The 24,393-nt window shown below is 46.7% G+C and overlaps 1 protein-coding gene across 1 annotated transcript in view; it reads right to left on the minus strand.

Moving 5' to 3' along the window:
• The window catches only part of PTH1R (parathyroid hormone 1 receptor), a 560,628-nt gene that overhangs the window by 12,427 nt on the left and 523,808 nt on the right, over positions 1–24,393 (minus strand). The window contains exons 9-11 of the mRNA XM_082258610.1: positions 5,411–5,477; positions 1,192–1,286; positions 948–1,089 (exon numbers count right to left, since the gene is read on the minus strand). Of these exons, the coding sequence (XP_082114736.1) occupies positions 948–1,089; positions 1,192–1,286; positions 5,411–5,477 (304 nt within the window). The remainder of the gene's footprint in view (positions 1–947; positions 1,090–1,191; positions 1,287–5,410; positions 5,478–24,393) is intronic.

The raw sequence follows: 24,393 nt of genomic DNA on the forward strand, positions 1-24,393 counted from the left end.
CATCAGTCTGCTGCAGGCAGGAGGAAGCATTTCTTCAGTCTCCCCTCCCTACAGTGATCAGACTGCAAGAGAAAGCATTTCCTCAGTAGCGACCCACCCCACCCCACCCCACCACTTTCCACGGCTTTACCATGATCTCCTGTCCCCCACGGGGAGTCCCAATCAACCAGCCGGCTGATTGGAGAGCCGAACAAAGACTTGATCAGCTTTTTTCGGTTCGGCTCTGGGCTATGGTAACCCGGAAGCGATGACCTGACAATACCAAGACATTTTGGACAATTTCATGCTCCCAACCTTGTGGGAACAGTTTGGGGATGGTCCCTTCCTGTTCCAACATTACTGTGCACCAGTGCATAAAGCAAGGTCCATAAAGACATGGATGAGCGAGTTTGGGGTGGAGGGAACTTGACTGGCCTGCACAAAGTCCCAAACCTTTGGGATGAATTAGAGTGCAGACTGCGAGCCAGGCCTTCTCGTTCAACATCAGTGCCTGACCTCACAAATGTGCTTCTGGAAGAATGGTCAAACATTCCCATAGACACACTCCTAAACCTTGTGGACAGCCTTCCCAGAAGAGTTGAAGCTGTTATAGCTGCAAAGGGTGGGCCAACTCAATATTAAACCCTACGGACTAAGACTGGGATGCCATTAAAATTCATGTGTGTGTAAAGGCAGGTGTCCCAATACTTTTGGTAATAGAGAGTACATATAGACTTCAAAGATTGGGTGACCTCTGTCCCGGTCCCCTAAGATGTAGGATCTGTACTTGTGAACATACCTAGCAGAAATATGCTGCCCCCTGTTTTTTTATCACATGAACAGCAATTTTCGGCCTGAGAAAGCCCTCCTCCATCCTCAGTGTTTGGCAGGCACTCAGTATGGGAATATAGTTACATAGTTACATAGTAGTTGATGAAATAAAATATTCTCAGGGAAAAGCACAATACCTGGAAAGAGTTGAACAACATTTCATAGTGCATTTGTACAAGCCACACCACCCCCGTCACTTCTGTGTACGGCAGAGATATGAAGACGATATAGTGAACACCAAACAGAGGCATCAACACCAACGTCGACTTCAGCAGCTTCCTGGAAGATACAGAATGGTGAGAAAAAACAAAAAGTTGAGTGATCCGTATTCACCAAAACAGAGCGCCATGCATCTTAGAGAACACAGACCGCCACACTCACCTGTACTGTTGTCGCGTATCGCATCGCCCCGCGTTGGTCTCTCGTAATTTGGTTGCTAATACTCTAACAATATTAATAAAAAGAAAAAAGTTCGCCTGAAAGTGAAAAATATAAAAGTTTCAATCAAACACGGTGAAATCAATTGAAAAGATTTATACACAGATATACAAATATTGCTTAACCACTTCTGGACTGGAAGATTTGCCCCCTTAATGACCAGGCCATTTTTTTTTTCGAATCGGCACTGTGCTATTTTAACTGACAATTGCGTGGTCATAAAATTGATGTCCTTTTCCTTTTCCTTTCCCCCCCACAAATAGAGCTTTCTTTTGCTGGTATTTGATCACCTGTGCGATTTTTATTTTTTCCGCTATAAACAAAAAAAGTGCAACAATTCTGAAAAATAATATTTTTCCCTTTCCGCTATATACCATTCCCAAAAAATAAAATTTAAAAATCTAATTTTATCATAATTTTAGACCAATTTGTATTCTGCTACATATTTTTGGTAAAAAAAATCTCAAAAAGCGTATTTTGATTGGTTTGCGCAAACGTTATCACGTCTAAAAACTAGGGGAAAGATTTCTGTCATCTTTAACAGGAAGGGGCCATCCCCAAACTGTTCCCACAAAGTTGGGAGCATGAAATTATCCAAAATGTCCGGAAATGCTGACAACTTAGGAGTTCCCTTCACTGGAACTATGGACCTTGCTTTGTGCACTGGTCCAAATCATTTGGTGGAGGGGGGGATTATGGTGTGGGGTTGTTTTTTTTCAGGGGTTGGGGTTGGCCCCTTAGTTCCAGTGAAGGGAAATCTTAAGGCGTCAGCATACTAAGACATAGACAGGCCATGGTGACGGAGCGACGTAATGTCCAGCCCTATGCATTTCGTCACAGTTGACGTCATCAGGAGCTCCTGACGACGTCAACTGTGACGAAACGCGTAGGAACGGACATTACGTCGCTCCATCACTTCCGCTAAGGTGGTTTCAGACTGTGGAACGCATCCAAACCCGGACATCCGGCTAGGACGCCACAATACCTGCATGCAATACAAAGCTAAAACTGTGAGTGGATATTAATTTTGCTTAAATAAATGGTTATACATACTGCACCATGGCCTGTCTATTTTCTCTGTTTGGGGTATAACCGAGGGACCCCCCAGGGACAGTAAAGGCATGCACATTCAACCCTGCAAGGACCTCACGGACCTAGAGGGCATCGTAGGACCATCCATTTTTTGCTGTGCAAGGCTTGCGACCCCATTTTGGGGAGAGAATAGCGGTGAGTGCAATTTCAATAGGAAAACGAAGCGCCGCACTCAGCACAGCAAAGGATAAAGTATAATACAACACTGGCACGTCTTTTAATATCACCCCAGGCACCTTACAGATAATATTGAGCTTGGACTGCACGTTTGTTATCTGCACAAGCACCTTTTCAGGTGCACTGCTATTAGGAATTGACTATATAGAATAGAGGGAATCCCTCTATAGTAAGCACTGGTTCAGTGCCTTTCTTGAGAGACTGCATATATTGTTGGACTTCGTTTAGCACTAAGTGCACTTTATTAATTTGTTCATTTTTGTATATTTATTTACAATATTGATACTATATAAGCACTTTAATTTCACCTTTCTAGACACAATACCATTATTTATTTCACTATTTATATGGTTGTTACTGCACCAAGTCACCATTTACTAAGAATTCATGACACCATTGTCACTTTTATGGAATTATAAGTACATGTAATTCACTATAATTCCACAGTTGGGCACTAGCACCGTTATATATTTTTATATATTTATTGACTTCATTAGTATGTAAGGATATCTTATTTATTTGCAGCATTTACTTTGGATAATTTATTTTGAATACAGTACACTTTCACCTTAGAGTAGCACCACCACCCATATATACCATACACATCTTAAACTTCCCACCTTGGTGAGAAGTAGTCTGGGTAGGCAGCAACTCTCCTCACATTACAATTTTTTCACAATTTTTCCTTTGCGCGGGATTTACCCCATTTTTGCTCCCATAGACACACTCCTAAACCTTGTGGACAGCCTTCCCAGAAGAGTTGAAGCTGTTATAGCTGCAAAGGGTGGACCAACTCAATATTCAACCCTACGGGCTAAGACTGGGGTGCCATTAAAGTTCATGTGCATGGAAAGGCAAACGTTCCAATACTTTTGGTAATATAGTGTATCTCGATATTCATCTGGAAAATTAATTCATTCATTCATTGCAGTCATTTGTTCTTTTTTTTTTTCTATTCTTTTTCCATTTTAAGTTCTGCCTCCGGCTGTCATTCTGGCCTAGGCCTCCTGGGATACTTACACCAAATCTTCTAGGAGTCTTCAGGATCGGCACACAGGGTAGCTGAAGAGCAGTCTGAGGAGTTAGTCTTGGGTGGGTGGTGGTGGAGGGGATTAGGGGAGGGTGGGGTGCAGTCCAAATGGTGGGCCAGACAGGGGGGGATAGGTAGGTTTGGGAGGGGCATTTCAGAGGGTGAGCCAGAGAGGGAGGGTTGGGTAGGTCTTAGGGGGGTGAGCAGGTCGAGGGGGGGGGGGGGGGTCCAGCGATTGGAGCAGACAGCTAGGGTTCAGGGAAAGCTTTCTAGTTTGCTGCTCAAAGGATTTCGATAAACCATTTTCATGTAATTGTATGTAATCCTGCCCATTCCCACCTCTGAAAGCTCTGCAGGGTGGAACAACCTTTGATTCAACTTGAAAACTCTCTTGCCTGCTGCCTGCTCATGACCTCTGCCTAGATTTGAGTACACTCTTGCTTGCTGCCTGCCCATGACTTCGGTCTAGACCTGACTACTCTCTTGCTTGCTGCCTGCCCATGGCCTCTGCCTAAACCTGACTACTCTCTTGCATGTTGCCTGCCCATGACCTCTGCCTGGACCTGACTATTCTCTTGCTTGCTGCCTGCCCATGGCCTCTGCCTAAACCTGACTACTCTCTTGTTTGCTGCCTGTCCATGACCTCTGCCTAAACCTGACTATTCGCTTGCTTACTGTCTGCCCATGACCTCTGCCTAGATCTGACTGCTCTCTTGCTTGCTGCCTGCCTATGACCTCTGCCTAGACCCGAATACTCTCCTGTTTGCTGCCTGTCCATGACCTCTGCTTGGACCTGAATACTCTCTTGCTTGCTGCCTGCCCATGACCTCTGCCTAAACCTGACTATTCTCTTGCTTACTGCCTGCCCATGACCTCTGCCTAGACCTGAATACGCTGTTTGCTGCCTGTCCATGACCTCTGCTTGGACCTGACTATTCTCTTGCTTGCCGCCTGCCCATGACCTCTGCCTAGACCTGACTGCTCTCTTGCTTGCTGCCTGCCTATGACCTCTGCCTAGACCCGAATACTCTCCTGTTTGCTGCCTGTCCATGACCTCTGCTTGGACCTGAATACTCTCTTGCTTGCTGCCTGCCCATGACCTCTGCCTAAACCTGACTATTCTCTTGCTTACTGCCTGCCCATGACCTCTGCCTAGACCTGAATACGCTGTTTGCTGCCTGTCCATGACCTCTGCTTGGACCTGACTATTCTCTTGCTTGCCGCTGCCCATGACCTCTGCCTAGACCTGACTGCTCTCTTGCTTGCTGCCTGCCTATGACCTCTGCCTAGACCTGACTGCTCTCTTGCTTGCTGCCTGTCTATGACCTCTGCCTAGACCTGAAAAAATGTTCGGCTTGCTGCCTTTCCATGACCTCTGCTTGGACCTGACTACTCTCTTGCTTGCTGCCCTTCCATGACCTTTGCTTGGACCTGACAGGATGATGTCAGAGAATTCTGAAAACATAGTACATAGCAGAGCTGCATGCTTTAGGACTTCTTCTCTCTGATTGAAACATCCCAAAGCCTATAAGAGGAGAGCAAGTGGAGGAGGACAGTGAGGGGGGATACATTCTTTCGGATGACCTGTAGGGGTTGATTTACTTAAAGGGTTCAGAGCTTTCACTCTTTTCTCACGCCCAGTAGCTGCCTATGAGGCAAACTGGACTGTTGCCTTCCATCACTCGCTGCCTCTGGAGCTGGACTAATGCTTTTTAGATGTAAGGGGGCTCCTTACAATAAAGTGATGCTTTTATGATTTACTAATTCTTGCACCCTGCTGTTTCTCTTGCATGTACTAAGCATTAAAATAAACATCTGATGATAGTCCTGCTTTAAGATCTCACTCCATTACAGATCACTCACCACTGTAGCAGCCAAGATCGGACCTTGTATGATCCATTTTAAATTCCCTGCACTGAGGTCCCAGCACCTGAAAGAAGACAGAATAGAGAACGATCAATGATTTCCTCTCATATGATATCTAGATTATATTATTATTATTATTCAGGATTTATATAGCGCCAAAAGTTTGCACAGCGCTTTATATAATGGAAGGAGACAGTACAGTGGGGGGCTGCTCCTGAGAGCTTACAATCTAAAAGAGAAGGGCAAGTGATAAAACTGTGAGGGATGAGTTAAAGAGGAACTTAAAGTGTTACTAAACCCAGGAGCCTGCATTCACTTTATCTGTCCTCTCTCCAGTACACAGAACATGGAAATGCAATTATTTTAGTAAATATAAACTGCTAAATACCTTTTCCCATCAGCAGTATATAGCAGTCTTGTGACTTCTATCAGTGTCTGGTTAAAGCTTGTAGGAGGGGTTTGCATTCTCCTCTGACTGTCCTATGAGGCTGCATGACCCTTGACCCTCTGGGTCTGGGTCAGAGGGGATCCAGGAAGGGATTTGTGTTGTGGTGTTCGGAACAGGCTGGAGCATCGAAAGGCACCTATTGGATATAATATTGCCTTTGGTCTGGGCTTAAGCAACGTGATTATGGCCCAGAACCCTGGTGATAAGAACCATTGGGACTGAGGCTATTTTTGATAGGTTGGGCACCTGCTTCCCCTCCCGCCCCTGGTCAGGTGTCTGGATTTGGGCGGGTCTTTTCCCCCCCTTGGGTGTGGACGCACGCTGCTTTGCCTATTTCTTCTCCCCCCCCCCCTTTTTTTGGAATACTGGTGTACCATCTGACCGGTCAAAGAGACCGATCCCTGGGAGATTACAATTCAACGTTTTAAACATTTTACCCACCCAAACCCTCTTTACTAGATACCCCTGAGGAAGCCAGAAAGGCGAAACGCGTAGGGAGTAGTTGGTTTCCCTCCATTTACACCGGTCATACTGTACTATACTGTACTACTGTACCATACAGCTGATCTGTGGGAGGGGTTGAACTTCCCTAGTTTGAGGGTGGTGATATATTTTTTTGAATTGTTTATTATTGTGTGTAATATCACCTCTTGCATTGATTTTATTTGTGATTTTGATTTATTTATTTTTACTGAAAATTAATAAAGTAATAGTTTTTATGATTTGTATATTTTGAAATTTTTACTGAATGGGGAAGTCAACACCGTGAAAGTCCCGTCTTTGTTTTCTTTTTTTACTTCTCTGTCTGGACAGTGCTGATTGGCCCTGTGCTGATCACATGCACCCTCCCAAAAAAAAAAAAAAAAGAAAACCTCTTGCAACACACACCAAACTGAGCATGTGCAGAGTGCCTACAAAGCTCTTTTCTATCGGGATATGGATTGGGGACAGTAAAAGAAGGGGAGGATCAGAGAAGACAGGATTAAACAGCCTTTTTACGCAATGCAGAGGATTAACCCCTTAGGCTCCAGAGTGAGTATAACAAGCATGCTTTACTGCATATACACACTGATTTTAGAACCGGGTCACACTAATACGACTACTCAGGCGACTTGGTCAGCCTGGCAAGTCGTGCACCGTCGCGGTCATTGAGTAGTACAGGACCGGTTCTAATAGGAGCGACACAAGTCGCTCCGACTTAGAAAAAGGGTCCTGTACTACTTCGGGGCGACCTGGAGGCGAATTGCATTGACATTCATTTTATGAAGTCCGTTCAAGTTGTGCTGAAGTCGCGCTGCACGCGACTTCACAGGTTGCCCCCTAAGTCGGAGCGACCTAATGTGAACCGGCAATTACTGTTGTGGGTTTAGTAACATTTTAAGGCCAAGCTGCTAAATGGAAAAAAAAAATGACACCTTCAGCCTTTTAAAAGATCAAAGTGCTCCCAGTTTCTGCCCCTCCCTGCCTGCTCTCGCCCTCCTCCCCTCCCATCATACAAAAAAGAAAAAAAAAAAAGCCCGATGACTCCTGGGATTAGTGACGATAATTTCCCGGGAGTCAACGGGACTAAAGCTGACTGACTGCATCACTCAGCTACGGCTATAGGACCTCCTAACTACGGCCCTCCAGATGTTGCAGAACTACACATCCCATGAGGCATTGTAAAACTCTGACATTCACCGACATGACTAGATATGATAGGAATTTTAGTTCCTGAACAACTGGTGGGCCGTAGTTTGGGGACCCTTGATCTAAGGGAATGACGTAGATGAATAACAGAGGTACTGGATTTACGGTATTTAGAGGCAGCAAATTGTGATTTTTTTAAATTATATATATCTATATATCTATCTATTTATATATATAGATATAGATATCTTACAATCATCTTTTTAATGCTTTTAAAATGTTATTACTAAGTCTCATAAAAATATATATAAAAAAGGTTACAGCTTTATAGTCATGAAACCCCAGCACAGAACCGCATCAGCTGTACGGCATGCATCTGATCTATAAAACGTATTTACACTATATTGTCAAAAGTATTGGGACGCCTGCCTTTACACACTCATGAACTTTTATGGAATCCCAGTCTTAGTCCGTAGGGTTCAATATTGAGTTGGCCCAACCTTTGCAGCTATAACAGCTTCAACTCTTCTGGGAAGGCTGTCCACAAGGTTTAGGAGTGTCTATGGGAAGGTTTGACCATTCTTCCAGAAGCGCATTTGTGAGGTCAGGCACTGATGTTGAATGAAAAGGGAATCCCAAAGGTGTTCTATTGGGTTGATGTCAGGACTTTGTGCAGGACAGTCAAGTTCCTCCACCCCAAACTCGCTCATCCATGTCTTTATGGACTTTGCTTTGTGCACTGGTCCAAATCATTTGGTAGAGGGGAGGTCATGGTGTAGGGTTGTTTTTCAGGGGTTGGGCTTGGCACCTTAGTTCCAGTGAAGGGAACTCTAAGTGTCCATTCACACTAGTACGACTTGTCAGGCGACTTGGTCAGCCTGACAAGTCCCGCACTGTCGCGGTCCATTGACTGGTACAGGAACCGTTCTAATAGGAGCGACACAAGTCACTCCGACTTAGAAAAAGGGTCCTGTACTACTTTGGGGCGACCTGGAGCGACTTGCATAGACATTCATTTTATGAAGTCCGTGCAAGTTCGTGGTGCACGCGACTTCACAGGTCGCCCCCGAAGTCGTGCCGCTGCAGTGTGAACCGGCACTTAAGGTGTCAGCATACAAAGACATTTTGGCCGATTTCAGGCTCCCAACTTTGTGGGAACAGTTTGGGGATGGCCCCTTCCTGTTCCAACAAGACTGCGTACCAATGCACAAAGCAAGGTCCATAAAGACATGGATGAGCGAGTTTGGGGTGGAGGAACTTGGTTGGCCTGCACAGAGTCCTGACCGCAACCCGATAGAACACCTTTGGGATAAATTAAAGCGGTGACTGCGAGTCAGGCCTACTCATTCAACATCAGTGCCTGACCTCACAAATGCGCTTCTTGAAGAATGGTCAAACATTCCCATAGACACTCCTAAACCTTGTGGACAGCCTTCCCAGAAGAGTTGAAGCTGTTATAGCTGCAAAGGGTGGGCCAACTCAATATTGAACCCTACGGACTAAGACTGGGATGCCATTAAAGTTCATGTGCGTGTAAAGGCAGGCTTCCCAATACTTTTAACACATAAAAGAAGATTTTTCACCAGTTCATGCGTTGACCAGGTATACACTCCAAGGCTGGCTGGTAATTTTTTTAGAATAAGGAATACACACTTTGTTCCAATGCAAGGTCGCTGCAGCTTCTCCTTGTTTGCTTGTCCCAATACTTTTGACAATTTAGTGTATATTTTTATTTGTTTAATAACTTTTTTTTTTATTATTATTAATAATATTATATCAAAATAATAATAGTAAAAATCCCTGCATGCCAAGGTCCTAGGTGTTGTCCTGGACTCTGAACTCTCCTTCAAGCCCCACATCCAATCACTGACCAAATCTTGCCGCCTCAACCTCCGAATCATCTCCAAAATACGCCCCTTTCTAGCCAATGAAAACAAAGCTCCTAGTTCACTCCTTGGTCATCTCGCGCCTCAACTACTGCAATCCCCTTCTCATTGGCTTACCTCTACATAGGCTCCTCTCCCCTTCAATCCATCATGAATACTGCTGCCAGACTCATCTACCTTACCAATCGCTCAGTGTTCGCTACCCCTCTCTGTCAATCCCTCCACTGGCTTCCATTCAGTGCCCTCCACCCCTCTCCACTGATCCCTCCACTGGCTTCCGCTCACCCAACAAATTCAATTCAAAATACTAACAACATCTTACAATGCCATCCACAGTTTAGCCCCCAGTTACATCACTAGCCTAGTCTCAAAATACCAACCTAATTGCTCTCTTCGTTCCTCTCAAAACCTCCTGCTCTCTAGCTCCCTCGTCACCTCCTCCCATGCTCTCCTCCAGGACTTTTCCAGAGCCTCTCCAATCCTATGGAACTCCTTACCCCAATCTGTCCGATTATCTCCTACTCCATTAGCTTTTAGACGATCCCTGAAAACTCTCCTCTTCAGATTAGCCTATCCTACCCATCCCTGAAAACACTCCTCTTCAGAGAAGCCTATCCTACCCATCCCTGAAAACCCTCCTTTTCAGAGAAGCATATCCTACCCATCCCTGAAAACCCTCCTCTTCAGAGAAGCCTATCCTACCCTTCCCTGAAAACCCTCCTCTTCAGAGAAGCCTATCCTACCCATCCCTGAAAACCCTCCTCTTCAGAGAAGCCTATCCTACCCACACCTAACAATCGTACTTCCATTTTCTCCATCAGCCCATCCCCCACGGTTATTGCCTCTTGTTTCACTTGACCCTCCCTTCTAGATTGTAAGCTCTATCAAGCAGGGCCTCCCAATTCCTCCTGTATTGTATTGTACTGTAACTGTATTGTCTTCCCTCACATTGTAAAGCGCTGCACAAACTGTTGGCGCTATATAAACCCTGTATAATAATAATTTGTGCTTAGAAAGCTCCATATGTGTTTTGGTTCAAATTTCATATAAATATATTATCTCTATTACATGTTTTGGGGTCTACTTATCAATATATTCATACAATTTTCACATAAGATTCCTTTTCACTGAGCCGGCAATGCATGGCAGTGGCCTTAAAAAAATCAGAGGGAATAGATGCAGGACCCAACAATAGGCATCATAAGAATAAGAACATTTTGGAAGCCCCATGGAGTTAGGGATCTGAAAAAAACGCATTCTTTGTCTTTTCTTAAATCTCCCTCTGCGGATACAACCTTCAACATAAAGTTTTATCTTGGAATCAACTGTTTCAACTGTTTCACGCTTGTTAGAAGCCATCAGTGCAAGATATGGACACCGTGACTTCTGCTGAACACAGTGCACTTCTGCTTTTCTATTAAAATCCCCCGCAGTCAGCGAAGGAGTTCCTAGAGAAAGCGCTGAGCTTAGTATGAAACGCGTCAGCAGAATTTGTTCCTGCTGGTTATTTTAATAAGAGAAGAATACCATTTTGTATCTCAGTGTGCTGTGTTTCTATTGCTGGTATAATGGATTGTGAAGTTAGTAAGAATTCTATGATTCAGTACCACACCGTATTACTTCAATGCGGTTATGGTTTCTGCTTGTCTCAGGGGCGTAACTACAGGGGTTGCAATTTCAACCGGGCCCCATGCTCCAGGGGGCCTGTGTGGCTCCCCTGTACACCTGGATAGGAGGGGCGGTGGGGGCAGCATGTAGAGAAATCACTGTCCTCCTTTTTCCTCCTGTAGCTGCAGGAGGAAAATGGAGGAGATTGATTCTTCTGTATGCTGCCGCTGCCACTCCTCCTATCCAGTTCACTTGTGTTCTGCTGTCTCTGGGCCCCTGTCTGCTCCCCTGGTCCCCACCCCCTTACTGTGCTGCCCCCCCCTCTCCCCCCACTGTGCTCCCTTCCCTCTCCTGCTGGCTGCTGCAGGGGATGTGTCACAATAGAGAACCAGGAAGGGGTCGGTAAATATGGAATTTACCAGCTCCTTCCTTTTCTTAATGGACAGAGTCATAGTCAGTGACACTGTAAAAAAAAATGAAATAAAATGATAAAAATAAATACAATTAAAATACCAAAAAAAAAAAAAACTACTGACACCAGTGGGTGAACTTCCAGGATAGCAAAGGTCACACTTGCGACCGGGCCCTGGCATTCCATCACCGTGAGGAGGCCGCAAGATGGCATGAAGGGTCCCACTGCAGGACGCTAAAAAAGGGCCCCTGTAACGAGAGTAAAGGGCCCCAGGATCAGTGGGAAGAGCCCCAGGCTTGAAGGGAAGGGTCACGGCCAGGGGTTCAGGGGGCCCTTCATGGTTTCTTGCAGCGGGGCCCTGAAGGTTACGCCTCTGGCTTGTCCTGATATGCACCTGATCTATAATCCACATCAGCCCAACAATTTAATTTTGTCATATTACATAAGACGTGATGCAGCATGGTCTGTGACAGCGAACTTTCACAGCTCCCGCATCGATCGATGTACACGTTCGCACCACCAACAGGAAAAGTAAGCTTTTAGGACTAGAAAATCAATCACAGGGCAAGACCAGCATGAAGGTAAAAAGGACAAATAGCTTTGATTGCTCAGTAATTTTCCAAAAAAAAAAAATGTTGATGTTATCTAGCATGGAATACAGAGGATAATTGTCTGCACTTTACAGTCAAATTCAGACATGTTAGTTAAAAGTCTCTGGCTGTTTTTAACCTGAATTGAACCTTCACCGGAGGACTTGTCATAACGGAAATACAGGAGCAGCCTTGTGGATTTCTTTTGAATTGTGGAAGGTTCTGAAACCGTTTCTCAACCGTTTTACCCTAAAGTACCCTTTAAATCATTTTAGGATCTCAGAAAAATACAATGGAACCCAGTTTATTGGGTATGCTGGGGAGAGGGGGCTGGGATTTTAATAAGTGGTCAGGAAAAATGTTCCTTAAATTGGTGGTCAGTTGGAAGAATGTCCCTTACATTGGTGGTGAATAAGGTCAGTAGGAAGATGCTACTTACATTGGTGGTCAGTGGGAAGAATGCTCCTTACATTTGTGGTCAGTGGGAAGAATATTACTTACATTGGTGGTTAGTGGGAAGAATGTTCCTTACATTGGTGGTGAATGAGGTCAGTAGAAAGATGCTACTTACATTGTTGGTCAGTGTGAACATGCTTCTTACATTGGGGGTCAATAGGAAGATTGCTCTTTACATTGGTGGTCAGCTGGAAGAATGTCCCTTACATTGGTAGTCAGTGGGAAGAATGTCCCTTACATTGGAGGTCAGTGGGAAGAATGTCCCTTACATTGGTGGTCAGTGGGAAGAATGTCCCTTCCATTGGGGGTCAGTGGGAAGAATGCCCCTTACATTGGTGGTCAGTGGGAAGAATGTCCCTTCCATTGGGGGTCAGTGGGAAGAATGCCCCTTACATTGGTGGTCAGTGGGAAGAATGCCCCTTACATGGGTGGTCAGTGGGAAGAATGTTCCTTACATTGGGGGGTCAGTGGGAAGATGCTTCTTACATTGGGGGTCAGTGGGAAGAATGCTCCTTACATTGGTGGTCAGTGGGAAGAATATCCCTTCCATTGGGGGTCAGTGGGAAGAATGTCCCTTACATTGGTAGTCAGTGGGAAGAATGTCCCTTCCATTGGAGGTCAGTGGGAAGAATGTCCCTTACATTGGTAGTCAGTGGGAAGAATGTCCCTTCCATTGGGGGTCAGTGGGAAGAACATTCCTTACATTGGTGGTCAGTGGGAAGAATGTTCCTTACATTGGTAGTCAGTGGGAAGAATGTCCCTTACATTGGTAGTCAGTGGGAAGAATGTCCCTTCCATTGGTGGTCAGTGGAAAGAATGTCCCTTCCATTGGTGGTCAGTGGGAAGAATGTCCCTTCCATTGGTGGTCAGTGGGAAGAATGCCCCTTACATTGGTGGTCAGTGGGAAGAATGTCCCTTCCATTGGTGGTCAGTGGGAAGAATGCTTCTTACATTGGTCAGTGGGAAAAATGCTCCTTTCAGTTGTGGTCAGAATGCCATCCTTACAGACAACTAAAAATATCATTGGGGTCATGTATCTCTGCCAAGTCCTTCGAAAACAGGCAGGCACCAACAAATGGGAGGTCAATCAGCTACAGCTCAAGGAACCCATAGCAACCTCAGAAGGAAGCCTCAAGGAGGACAGTAAACTGGCTCTTTGCTAGGTACAACTTAAGGCTACTAAAAAATGATAACTTGCAGAGGGGATGTGCCTACACTGCAATGGTTAATAGCTTGTTTCGGTCTAGGGCAATGGTCTCCAAACTGGCCCGGATGTGGCCTTTTGTTTGCCTTTATCTGGCCCTTGGTGCACAGCTGGCATTGGACATGATGATGTTGAGGAACAGTCTGCTGCTGGAGCATGGGGGACCTCCATCTGCCAGGGAGTGGAGAATCAGGTAAGCAAAATTCTTTATCTTCTCCACAAGACAAAATAAGCTATTAACCAATGCAGTATGTGAGCAGCCCAGGGGTCGTTGCACCCCCATGGGCAACCATGTCATTTTTTAGTTGCCCAGAGTTAGGCTTTAACTACTGCATTAAGAAGCAGTAGCACACTGATGAAGAGTACCGTATATACTCAAGTAAAAGCAGACCCGAATATAAGCCAAGGCACCTAATTTTACCACAAAAAAGTGGGAAAACGTATTGACTCGAGTATAAGCCTAAGGTGGGAAATGCAGCAGCTACTGGACCCAACTGGACCACCACGAGACACAAAACAGGGGCTGTGGGCATGGCACAGGAGATGGTTCGGGCATGACACAGGAGATGGTTTGGGCATGGCACAGGAGATGGTTCGGGCATGGTACAGGAGATGGTACAGGCATGGCACAGGAGATGGTACAGGCATGGCACAGGAGATGGTACAGGAGACGGTACAGGCATGGCACAGGAGATGGTACAGGCATGGCACAGGTGATGGTACAGGCATGGCACAGGTGATGGCACAGGTATGGCACAGGTGATGGTACAGGCATTGCACAGGTGATGGTACAGGCATGGTACAGAAGATGCAATGCTACGGGCATAGTACAGGAGAATGTCCTGTACCATGCCCGCAGCACTGCATGAGGAAATGCAGGGGCTGCGGAGGTGTCTCACTTACCTGTCGGTGAGGCGCCTTACATTTAAAAATGGCGCCAACACGTCACCGCGCATGCGCCGCCAATGCTCAGGAAAGCCTGTGCACGTTCGGATATTCCCGGACAGACGGCGCATGCGCGGTGATGTGTTGGCGCCGGGTGGCGCCATTTTTAAAAAGTGAGACCGTGACTCGAATATAAGCCAATGGAGCCATAAAAAAAACATGCTGAAAAAGTCGGCTTATACTCGAGTATATACGCTTTCTCCTCCTGTCAAATGTCAGCACAGGTACACTGCAGCCCCAAGTTCTGACCCTCCCATTTCATTTCCAGTCTGTTCTGCTGTGCAGGTGCTGACAGGAAGCATTTAAATTGGTTGTAAGCCTTTACATATACCCAGTGAAGTGACTGGCCTCAGGTGATACACAGAGATGAAACAAATCCTCCTACAGAAGTTGTACCTGATTATCTGCAGCCCTTTCTCCTCTATAGCCTCCCAAATCACACATTTTACACACCATCTCTGAGCTTCAGGCAGCAGGGGGCGGGGATATGATGTCATACACAGCATAGCATAAAGCACATGTGTCAAACAGAAGGTCCATGAGCTGAATCAATTCATGTGGCCCTCGCACCTCTCCTGTAGCTGTGCCATCCGCTTTGGCTCCACTCCCACCATGTCTCAGCAGCCAGTAGCAGAGAGGAGGGCAGAACTCCTTGTCCAGACCCTGCACTTCTCTGTGCAGCCACAAAGAGGCTTGTCTCCCCCCCTCAGCAGTCAACAGCAGACAGAAGGACAAAATTCCTTCTACAGATCCTGCACCTCTCTGTTCAGCCACAGCACCAACTCCTTCTCTGTTCCTCCTCCAGACCCTGAATTTTCTGGTTCCGAGCTCTGCCCCCAGATTTTTCCTAGCAGCAGCACATGGTAAGGGGGATGGGGGACTCTTGACTTCTGATGGTAGGGGAGCTCTGCACATCTGATCTAAGGAGGGTGGGGTGCTCTAGACACCTGCTTATATTTAATATCATACAATTCAATGCCTTTTGAGAAGGTGAGTTGCACACTATTGGTATCATAAAGAGTAGATATATTTATATTGTCTTACAGATACCACCAGCCCCCTGAGGGAAACCATAATACTGATGCATTTGTATATCACAATATCATAGGGAAACCGGCACAGCTGAGGCAGCCAATCAAGGCCGGGACAAGGGGCGGGTGGGAGGGGAGGCTGCCCCGGGCACAATGGTTTACTGTAAGGATGGGGGCACTTTCCTTTTGTTACAAGGCTGACAGGAGTAGGCATCACTACTCCTGTCAGCTCAGTGCTGGGAGCAGCAAGGAGAGGAGGAGAGAGCTGGGATGTGGTGTGGGCTGTGCTCTCCCCTTCTCCTTCTTGAGAGTGCAGTACTCCGTATTAGCAAGTAGGTGGCAGTGTTCACAGACACACAGGAGCTGCACTAGCAGGAAGAAGGGGGAGAGAGAGAGCACAGCCCCTGCCGCGGAGTGGAGAAGTGTCCAGGAGAGAGCAGGGAGTGAAGGAGAGGGCCAGGAATGGAGAGAGCCAAGAGTGGAGGAGAGAGGCGGGAGTGGAGGAGAGAGCCGGGAGTTACATAGTTACATAGTAGGTGAGGTTGAATAAAGACAATAGTCCATCCAGTTCCCCCTGTGTAGGTGTGTGTGGCTGTAATCATCTCACATAGCCCTGAATGTTCTTCTCCTTGAGATGTACGTCTAAGAGTCTTTTGAAAGCCACCATACTTCCCGCAGAAACCACCTCTTGTGGTAGAGAATTCCACAATCTTGTAGCCCTAACAGTAAAGAACCCCCCATGTTGCCTGAGGTTAAAACGCTTCTCCTCTAATCGCATTGTATGCCCTCGAGTCCTCATGCAATCCCTTTGACTGAATAGCTGTTTTTCTATGCCGAGATCCCCATTGAGATATTTATAAATTGCTATCATGTCCCCTCTCAGACGTCTCTTCTCCAGGGAGAATAAATCAAGCGATTGCAGACGCTCTTCATAATTAAGGTCCTCCAATCCCCTAATCAGTTTAGTTGCCCTTCTCTGGACTCTCTCCAGCTCCAACACATCCCTCCTGAGGACTGGTGACCAGAACTGGACAGAATACTCCAGATGCGGTCAGACCAGAGTTTTATAAAGTGGAAGGATTATAGTCTTATCTCTGGAATACATCCCTTTCTTTATGCATGCTAATATTCTGCCGGCTTTGGCAGCTGCCCTTTGACATTGCATGCTGTTGCCTAATCTATCATCAACCAAGACTCCCAGATCTTTCTCCATTTTTGATTCCCTCCTAACGTGTATTGTGTTTTTATGTTTCTAGTCCCCAAGTGCAAAACCTTACACTTCTCCACATTAAACCTCATTTGCCATGTCGTTGCCCACTCCGTTTTTTTGTCCAGGTCATTCTGTAGGATATCTGCTTCATGCTGTGCAGTTATTTTGTGTCATCTGCAAAAACTGATAACGAACTCCTGATCCCGACCTCAATGCTGTTTATGAATAAATTGAACAAGGTTGGTCCCAGGAGTGAAGGAGAAAGCTGGGAGTGGAGAGCCAGGAATGGAGGAGAGATCCAATAGCTGGCTTGTGTAAAAGGGACCTGTACACTGATAATCAGGGCACTGATCAGTGTCCTGATTATCAGTGCAGTCTCAACAGTTCCCCGCCAGTGCTGCCTATCTGTGCCCATCAGTGCCGCCTAACAATGTCCATCGGTGCTGCCAATCAGTGCCCACCAGTGCTGCCCGTCAGTGCCCATCAATGCCCATCAGTGTTTCATCACTGCCTATTAATGCTGCCTGAACAGTGCCCTTAAGTGCCCATTAGTGCAGCCTATCAGTGCCGCCTCATCAGTGTAGCCTATCAGTGCTCATTAGTGCCCATCAGTGCAGCCTATGAGTGCCCATTAGTGCAGCCACAGCAGCGCACATCAGTGATGGAGAAAAATCCCCTGTTTGCAAATTTTTATAAACTTTTTTTTAAACTATGAAAACGTTTTTTTTTCAAAATATTCTGTCTTTATTCATTTGTTTTGCAAAATATGAAAACCCCCAGTGGTGATTAAATACCACTAAAATAAAGTTGTATTTGTGTGGAAAAAAAAAAAAGGACTATAGGTACAGTACTGCATGAGAGTGCAATTGTCAAGGTGCAACAGTGCTGAAAGTTGGCCTAGGCAGGGAGGGGGGAGGGGAGTGCCTGGTAGGCAAGCGATTAACGCTTTTACAATGAAACACAAAACTGAACTAATTTTTTTTTTTTTGTAAAGTTACATTGATTTGACCTTTAAATAGATTGCAGTTATAATTGAAGTCAATCACACTTTTCTGTCACTTCTAATAATATGTAGTAATTATTACAAAATTATTTAATTAATTCACTAATTTAAGGTACTTGGAGTGGGGGTGGTGTTAGGAGGGGGAGAGGGAAAAGGGAAGGAGAAGGAAGGAAGAAGGAGAGGAAGGGGGAAGCAAGGAAGAAGGAGAGGAAGGAGGAAGGGGGGAGGAAGGGGGAAGGAAGAAGGAGAGGAAGGGGGAAGGAAGGAAGAAGCAGAGGAAGGGGGAAGCAAGAAGGAGAGGAAGGGGGAAGGAAGGAAGAAGGAGAGGAAGGGGGAAGCAAGAAGGAGAGGAAAGGGGAAGGAGAGGAAGGGGGAAGGGAGAAGGAGAGGAAGGGGAAGGAAGAAGAGAGGAAGGGGAAGGAAGAAGAGAGGAAGGGGGAAGGAAGCAAGAAGGAGAGGAAGGGGGAAGGAAGGAAGGAGGAGAGGAAGGGGGAAGGAAGGAAGAAGGAGAGGAAGGGGGAAGGAAGGAAGAAGGAGAGGAAGGGGGAAGGAAGAAGGAGAGGAAGGGGGAATGAAGAAGGAGAGGAAGGGGGAAGGAAGGAAGAAGGAGAGGAAGGGGGAAGGAAGGAAGAAGGAGAGGAAGGGGGAAGCAAGGAAGAAGGAGAGGAAGGGGGAAGCAAGAAGGAGAGGAAGGGGGAAGGAAGGAAGGAAGAAGGAGAGGAAAGGGGAAGCAAGAAGGAGAGGAAGGGGGAAGGAAGGAAGAAGGAGAGGAAGGGGGAAGGAAGGAAGAAGGAGAGGAAGGGGGAAGGAAGGAAGAAGGAGAGGAAGGGGGAGGAAGGGGGAAGGAAGAAGGAGAGGAAGGGGGAAGGAAGGAAGAAGGAGAGGAAGGGGGAAGGAAGGAAGAAGGAGAGGAAGGGGGGAGGAAGGGGGAAGGAAGAAGGAGAGGAAGGGGGAAGGAAGGAAGAAGGAGAGGAAGGGGGAAGGAAGGAAGAAGGAGAGGAAGGGGGGAGGAAGGGGGAAGGAAGAAGGAGAGGAAGGGGGAAGGAAGGAAGAAGCAGAGGAAGGGGGAAGCAAGAAGGAGAGGAAGGGGGAAGGAACGAAGAAGGAGAGGAAGGGGGAAGCAAGAAGGAGAGGAAGGGGAAGGAAGCAAGAAGGAGAGGAAGGGGGAAGGAAGGAAGAAGGAGAGGAAGGGGGAAGGAAGGAAGAAGGAGAAGAAGGGGGAAGGAAGGAAGAAGGAGAGGAAGGGGGAAGGAAGGAAGAAGGAGAGGAAGGGGGAAGGAAGGAAGAAGGAGAGGAAGGGGGAAGGAAGAAGGAGAGGAAGGGGGAAGGAGAGGAAGGGGGAAGGGAGAAGGAGAGGAAGGAGATTTATTCACAGGGTGGAATTGGTTGTTAATCTGTGTATTTGAGATACACCTCCTAATTGATCACTAATAGATATATTTATAAAATTCACAAATTTAAGGTTGGGGGGGGGGGGTTGTAGGTGGCTTTCATTTAAACTGTCTGGGGGGTATTAACTTTCGGGGTATGTGAAAAGTGATGCAATGTGTAGCCTGTGCACGTTCGGCTATTCCCGGACAGACGGCGCATGCGCGGTGATGTGTTGGCGCCGGGTGGCGCCATTTTTAAAAAGTGAGACCGTGACTCGAATATAAGCCAATGGAGCCATAAAAAAAACATGCTGAAAAAGTCGGCTTATACTCGAGTATATACGGTAATTCCTCCGCTTTCTCCTCCTGTCAAATGTCAGCACAGGTACACTGCAGCCCCAAGTTCTGACCCTCCCATTTCATTTCCAGTCTGTTCTGCTGTGCAGGTGCTGACAGGAAGCATTTAAATTGGTTGTAAGCCTTTACATATACCCAGTGAAGTGACTGGCCTCAGGTGATACAAAAAGATGAAACAAATCCTCCTACAGAAGTTGTACCTGATTATCTGCAGCCCTTTCTCCTCTATAGCCTCCCAAATCACACATTTTACACACCATCTCTGAGCTTCAGGCAGCAGGGGGCGGGGATATGATGTCACATACAGCATAGAATAAAGCACATGTGTCAAACAGAAGGTCCATGAGCTGAATCAATTCATGTGGCCCTCGCACCTCTCCTGTAGCTGTGCCATCCGCTTTGGCTCCACTCCCACCATGTCTCAGCAGCCAGTAGCAGAGAGGAGGGCAGAACTCCTTGTCCAGACCCCTCTGTGCAGCCACAAAGAGGCTTGTCTCCCCCCCTCAGCAGTCAAGAGCAGACAGAAGGACAAAATTCCTTCTACAGATCCTGCGCCTCTCTGTTCAGCCACAGCACCAACTCCTTCTCTGTTCCTCCTCCAGACCCTGAATTTTCTGGTTCCCAGCTCTGCCCCCAGATTTTTCCTAGCAGCAGCACATGGTAAGGGGGATGGGGGGACTCTTGACTTCTGATGGTAGGGGAGCTCTGCACATCTGATCTAAGGAGGGTGGGGTGCTCTAGACACCTGCTTATATTTAATATCATACAATTCAATGCCTTTTGAGAAGGTGAGTTGCACACTATTGGTATCATAAAGAGTAGATATATTTATATTGTCTTACAGATACCACCAGCCCCCTGAGGGAAACCATAATGCTGATGCATTTGTATATCACAATATCATAGGGAAACCGGCACAGCTGAGGCAGCCAATCAAGGCCGGGACAAGGGGCGGGTGGGAGGGGAGGCTGCCCCGGGCACAATGGTTTACTGTAAGGATGGGGGCACTTTCCTTTTGTTACAAGGCTGACAGGAGTAGGCATCACTACTCCTGTCAGCTCAGTGCTGGGAGCAGCAAGGAGAGGAGGAGAGAGCTGGGATGTGGTGTGGGCTGTGCTCTCCCCTTCTCCTTCTTGAGAGTGCAGCACTCCGTATTAGCAAGTAGGTGGCAGTGTTCACAGACACACAGGAGCTGCACTAGCAGGAAGAAGGGGGAGAGAGAGAGCACAGCCCCTGCCGCGGAGTGGAGAAGTGTCCAGGAGAGAGCAGGGAGTGAAGGAGAGAGCCGGGAGTGAAGGAGAGGGCCAGGAATGGAGAGAGCCAAGAGTGGAGGAGAGAGGCGAGAGTGGAGGAGAGAGGCGGGAGTGGAGGAGAGAGGCGGGAGTGGAGGAGAGAGCCGGGAGTTATATAGTTACATAGTAGGTGAGGTTGAATAAAGACAATAGTCCATCCAGTTCCCCCTGTGTAGGTGTGTGTGGCTGTAATCATCTCACATAGCCCTGAATGTTCTTCTCCTTGAGATGTACGTCTAAGAGTCTTTTGAAAGCCACCATACTTCCTGCAGAAACCACCTCTTGTGGTAGAGAATTCCACAATCTTGTAGCCCTAACAGTAAAGAACCCCCCATGTTGCCTGAGGTTAAAACGCTTCTCCTCTAATCGCATTGTATGCCCTCGAGTCCTCATGCAATCCCTTTGACTGAATAGCTGTTTTTCTATGCCGAGATCCCCATTGAGATATTTATAAATTGCTATCATGTCCCCTCTCAGACGTCTCTTCTCCAGGGAGAATAAATCAAGTGATTGTAGACGCTCTTTATAATTAAGGTCCTCCAACCCCCTAATCAGTTTAGTTGCCCTTCTCTGGACTCTCTCAGCTCCAACGCATCCCTCCTGAGGACTGGTGACCAGAACTGGACAGAATACTCCAGATGCGGTCAGACCAGAGTTTTATAAAGTGGAAGGATTATAGTCTTATCTCTGGAATACATCCCTTTCTTTATGCATGCTAATATTCTGCCAGCTTTGGCAGCTGCCCTTTGACATTGCATGCTGTTGCCTAATCTATCATCAACCAATACTCCCAGATCTTTCTCCATTTTTGATTCCCTCCTAACGTGTATTGTGCTTTTATGTTTTTAGTCCCCAAGTGCAAAACCTTACACTTCTCCACATTAAACCTCATTTGCCAAGTCGTTGCCCACTCTGTTATTTTGTCCAGGTCATTCTGTAGGACATCTGCTTCATGTTGTGCAGTTATTGCCCTGCCCAATTTTGTGTCATCTGCAAAAACTGATATCGAACTCCTGATCCCGTCCTCAATGCTGGTTATGAATAAATTGAACAAGGTTGGTCCCAGGAGTGAAGGAGAAAGCTGGGAGTGGAGAGCCAGGAATGGAGGAGAGAGCCAATAGCTGGCTTGTGTAAAAGGGACCTGTACAATGATAATCAGGGCACTGATCAGTGTCCTGATTATCAGTGCAGTCTCAACAGTTCCCCGCCAGTGCTGCCTATCTGTGCCCATCAGTGCCGCCTAACAATGTCCATCGGTGCTGCCAATCAGTGCCCACCAGTGCTGCCCGTCAGTGCCCATCAATGCCCATCAGTGTTTCATCACTGCCTATTAATGCTGCCTGAACAGTGCCCTTAAGTGCCCATTAGTGCAGCCTATCAGTGCCGCCTCATCAGTGTAGCCTATCAGTGCTCATTAGTGCCCATCAGTGCAGCCTATGAGTGCCCATTAGTGCAGCCACAGCAGCGCACATCAGTGATGGAGAAAAATCCCCTGTTTGCAAATTTTTATAAACTTTTTTTTAAACTATGAAAACGTTTTTTTTTTCAAAATATTCTGTCTTTATTCATTTGTTTTGCATAATATGAAAACCCCCAGTGGTGATTAAATACCACTAAAATAAAGTTGTATTTGTGTGGAAAAAAAAAAAAGGACTATAGGTACAGTACTGCATGAGAGTGCAATTGTCAAGGTGCAACAGTTGCAGTTATAATTGAAGTCAATCACACTTTTCTGTCACTTTTAATAATATGTAGTAATTATTACAAAATTATTTAATTAATTCACTAATTTAAGGTACTTGGAGTGGGGGTGGTGTTAGGAGGGGGAGAGGGAAAAGGGAAGGAGAAGGAAGGAAGAAGGAGAGGAAGGGGGAATGAAGATGGAGCGGAAGGGGGAAGGAAGGAAGAAGGAGAGGAAGGGGGAAGCAAGGAAGAAGGAGAGGAAGGGGGAAGCAAGGAAGAAGGAGAGGAAGGGGGAAGGAAGGAAGAAGGAGAGGAAAGGGGAAGCAAGGAAGAAGGAGAGGAAGGGGTAAGGAAGGAAGAAGGAGAGGAAGGGGGAAGGAAGAAGGAGAGGAAGGGGGAAGGAAGAAGGAGAGGAAGGGGGAATGAAGAAGGAGAGGAAGGGGGAAGGAAGGAAGAAGGAGAGGAAGGGGGAAGGAAGGAAGAAGGAGAGGAAGGGGGAAGCAAGGAAGAAGGAGAGGAAGGGGGAAGGTAGGAAGAAGGAGAGGAAGGGGGAAGGAAGGAAGAAGGAGAGGAAGGGGGAAGCAAGGAAGAAGGAGAGGAAGGGGGAAGGAAGAAGGAGAGGAAGGGGGAATGAAGAAGGAGAGGAAGGGGGAAGGAAGGAAGAAGGAGAGGAAGGGGGAAGCAAGGAAGAAGGAGAGGAAGGGGGAAGGAAGGAAGAAGGAGAGGAAGGGGGAAGCAAGAAGGAGAGGAAGGGGGAAGGAAGGAAGAAGGAGAGGAAGGGGGAAGGAAGGAAGAAGGAGAGGAAGGGGGAAGGAAGGAAGAAGGAGAGGAAGGGGGAAGGAAGGAAGAAGGAGAGGAAGAAGGAGAGGAAGGGGGAAGGAAGAAGGAGAGGAAGGGGGAAGGAAGGAAGAAGCAGAGGAAGGGGGAAGCAAGAAGGAGAGGAAGGGAGAAGGAAGGAAGAAGGAGAGGAAGGGGGAAGGAAGGAAGGAAGAAGGAGAGGAAAGGGGAAGCAAGAAGGAGAGGAAGGGGGAAGGAAGGAAGAAGGAGAGGAAGGGGGAAGGAAGGAAGAAGGAGAGGAAGGGGGAAGGAAGGAAGAAGGAGAGGAAGGGGGAAGGAAGAAGGAGAGGAAGGGGGAAGGAAGGAAGAAGCAGAGGAAGGGGGAAGCAAGAAGGAGAGGAAGGGAGAAGGAAGGAAGAAGGAGAGGAAGGGGGAAACAAGAAGGAGAGGAAGGGGGAAGGAGAGGAAGGGGGAAGGGAGAAGGAGAGGAAGGGGGAAGGAAGGAAGAAGGAGAGGAAGGGGGAAGGAAGAAGGAGAAGAAGGGGAAGGAAGAAGAGAGGAAGGGGGAAGAAGGAGAGGAAGGGGGAAGGAAGCAAGAAGGAGAGGAAGGGGGAAGGAAGCAAGAAGGAGAGGAAGGGGGAAGGAAGGAAGAAGGAGAGGAAGGGGGGAGGAAGAAGGAGAGGAAGGGGGAAGTAGAGGAAGGGGGAAGGAGAGGAAGGAGATTTATTCACAGGGTGGAATTGGTTATTGATCGGTGTAGTATTTTGAGATACACCTCCTAATTGATCACTAATAGATATATTTATAAAATTCACAAATTTAAGGTTGGGGGGGGGGGGTTGTAGGTGGCTTTCTTTTAAACTGTCTGGGGGGTATTAACTTTCGGGGTATGTGAAAAGTGATGCAATGTGTAGACGTTGGGAACACCATATTTTTGGTTATGTATATGTTGATTTTTTATTTTTTTTGGTATTGGTATGTTATGTAATTTTTTTTGTTGTTTATATTTGGAATTACATTAATAAAAAAATATTAAAAACAAATAATTATTACAGAATTATAAAGATAAAAAAATAAAA

This window comes from Pelophylax lessonae (genome assembly GCF_965119305.1).
Source record: "Pelophylax lessonae genome assembly, chromosome: 5".
Taxonomy (NCBI): Eukaryota; Metazoa; Chordata; class Amphibia; order Anura; family Ranidae; genus Pelophylax; species Pelophylax lessonae.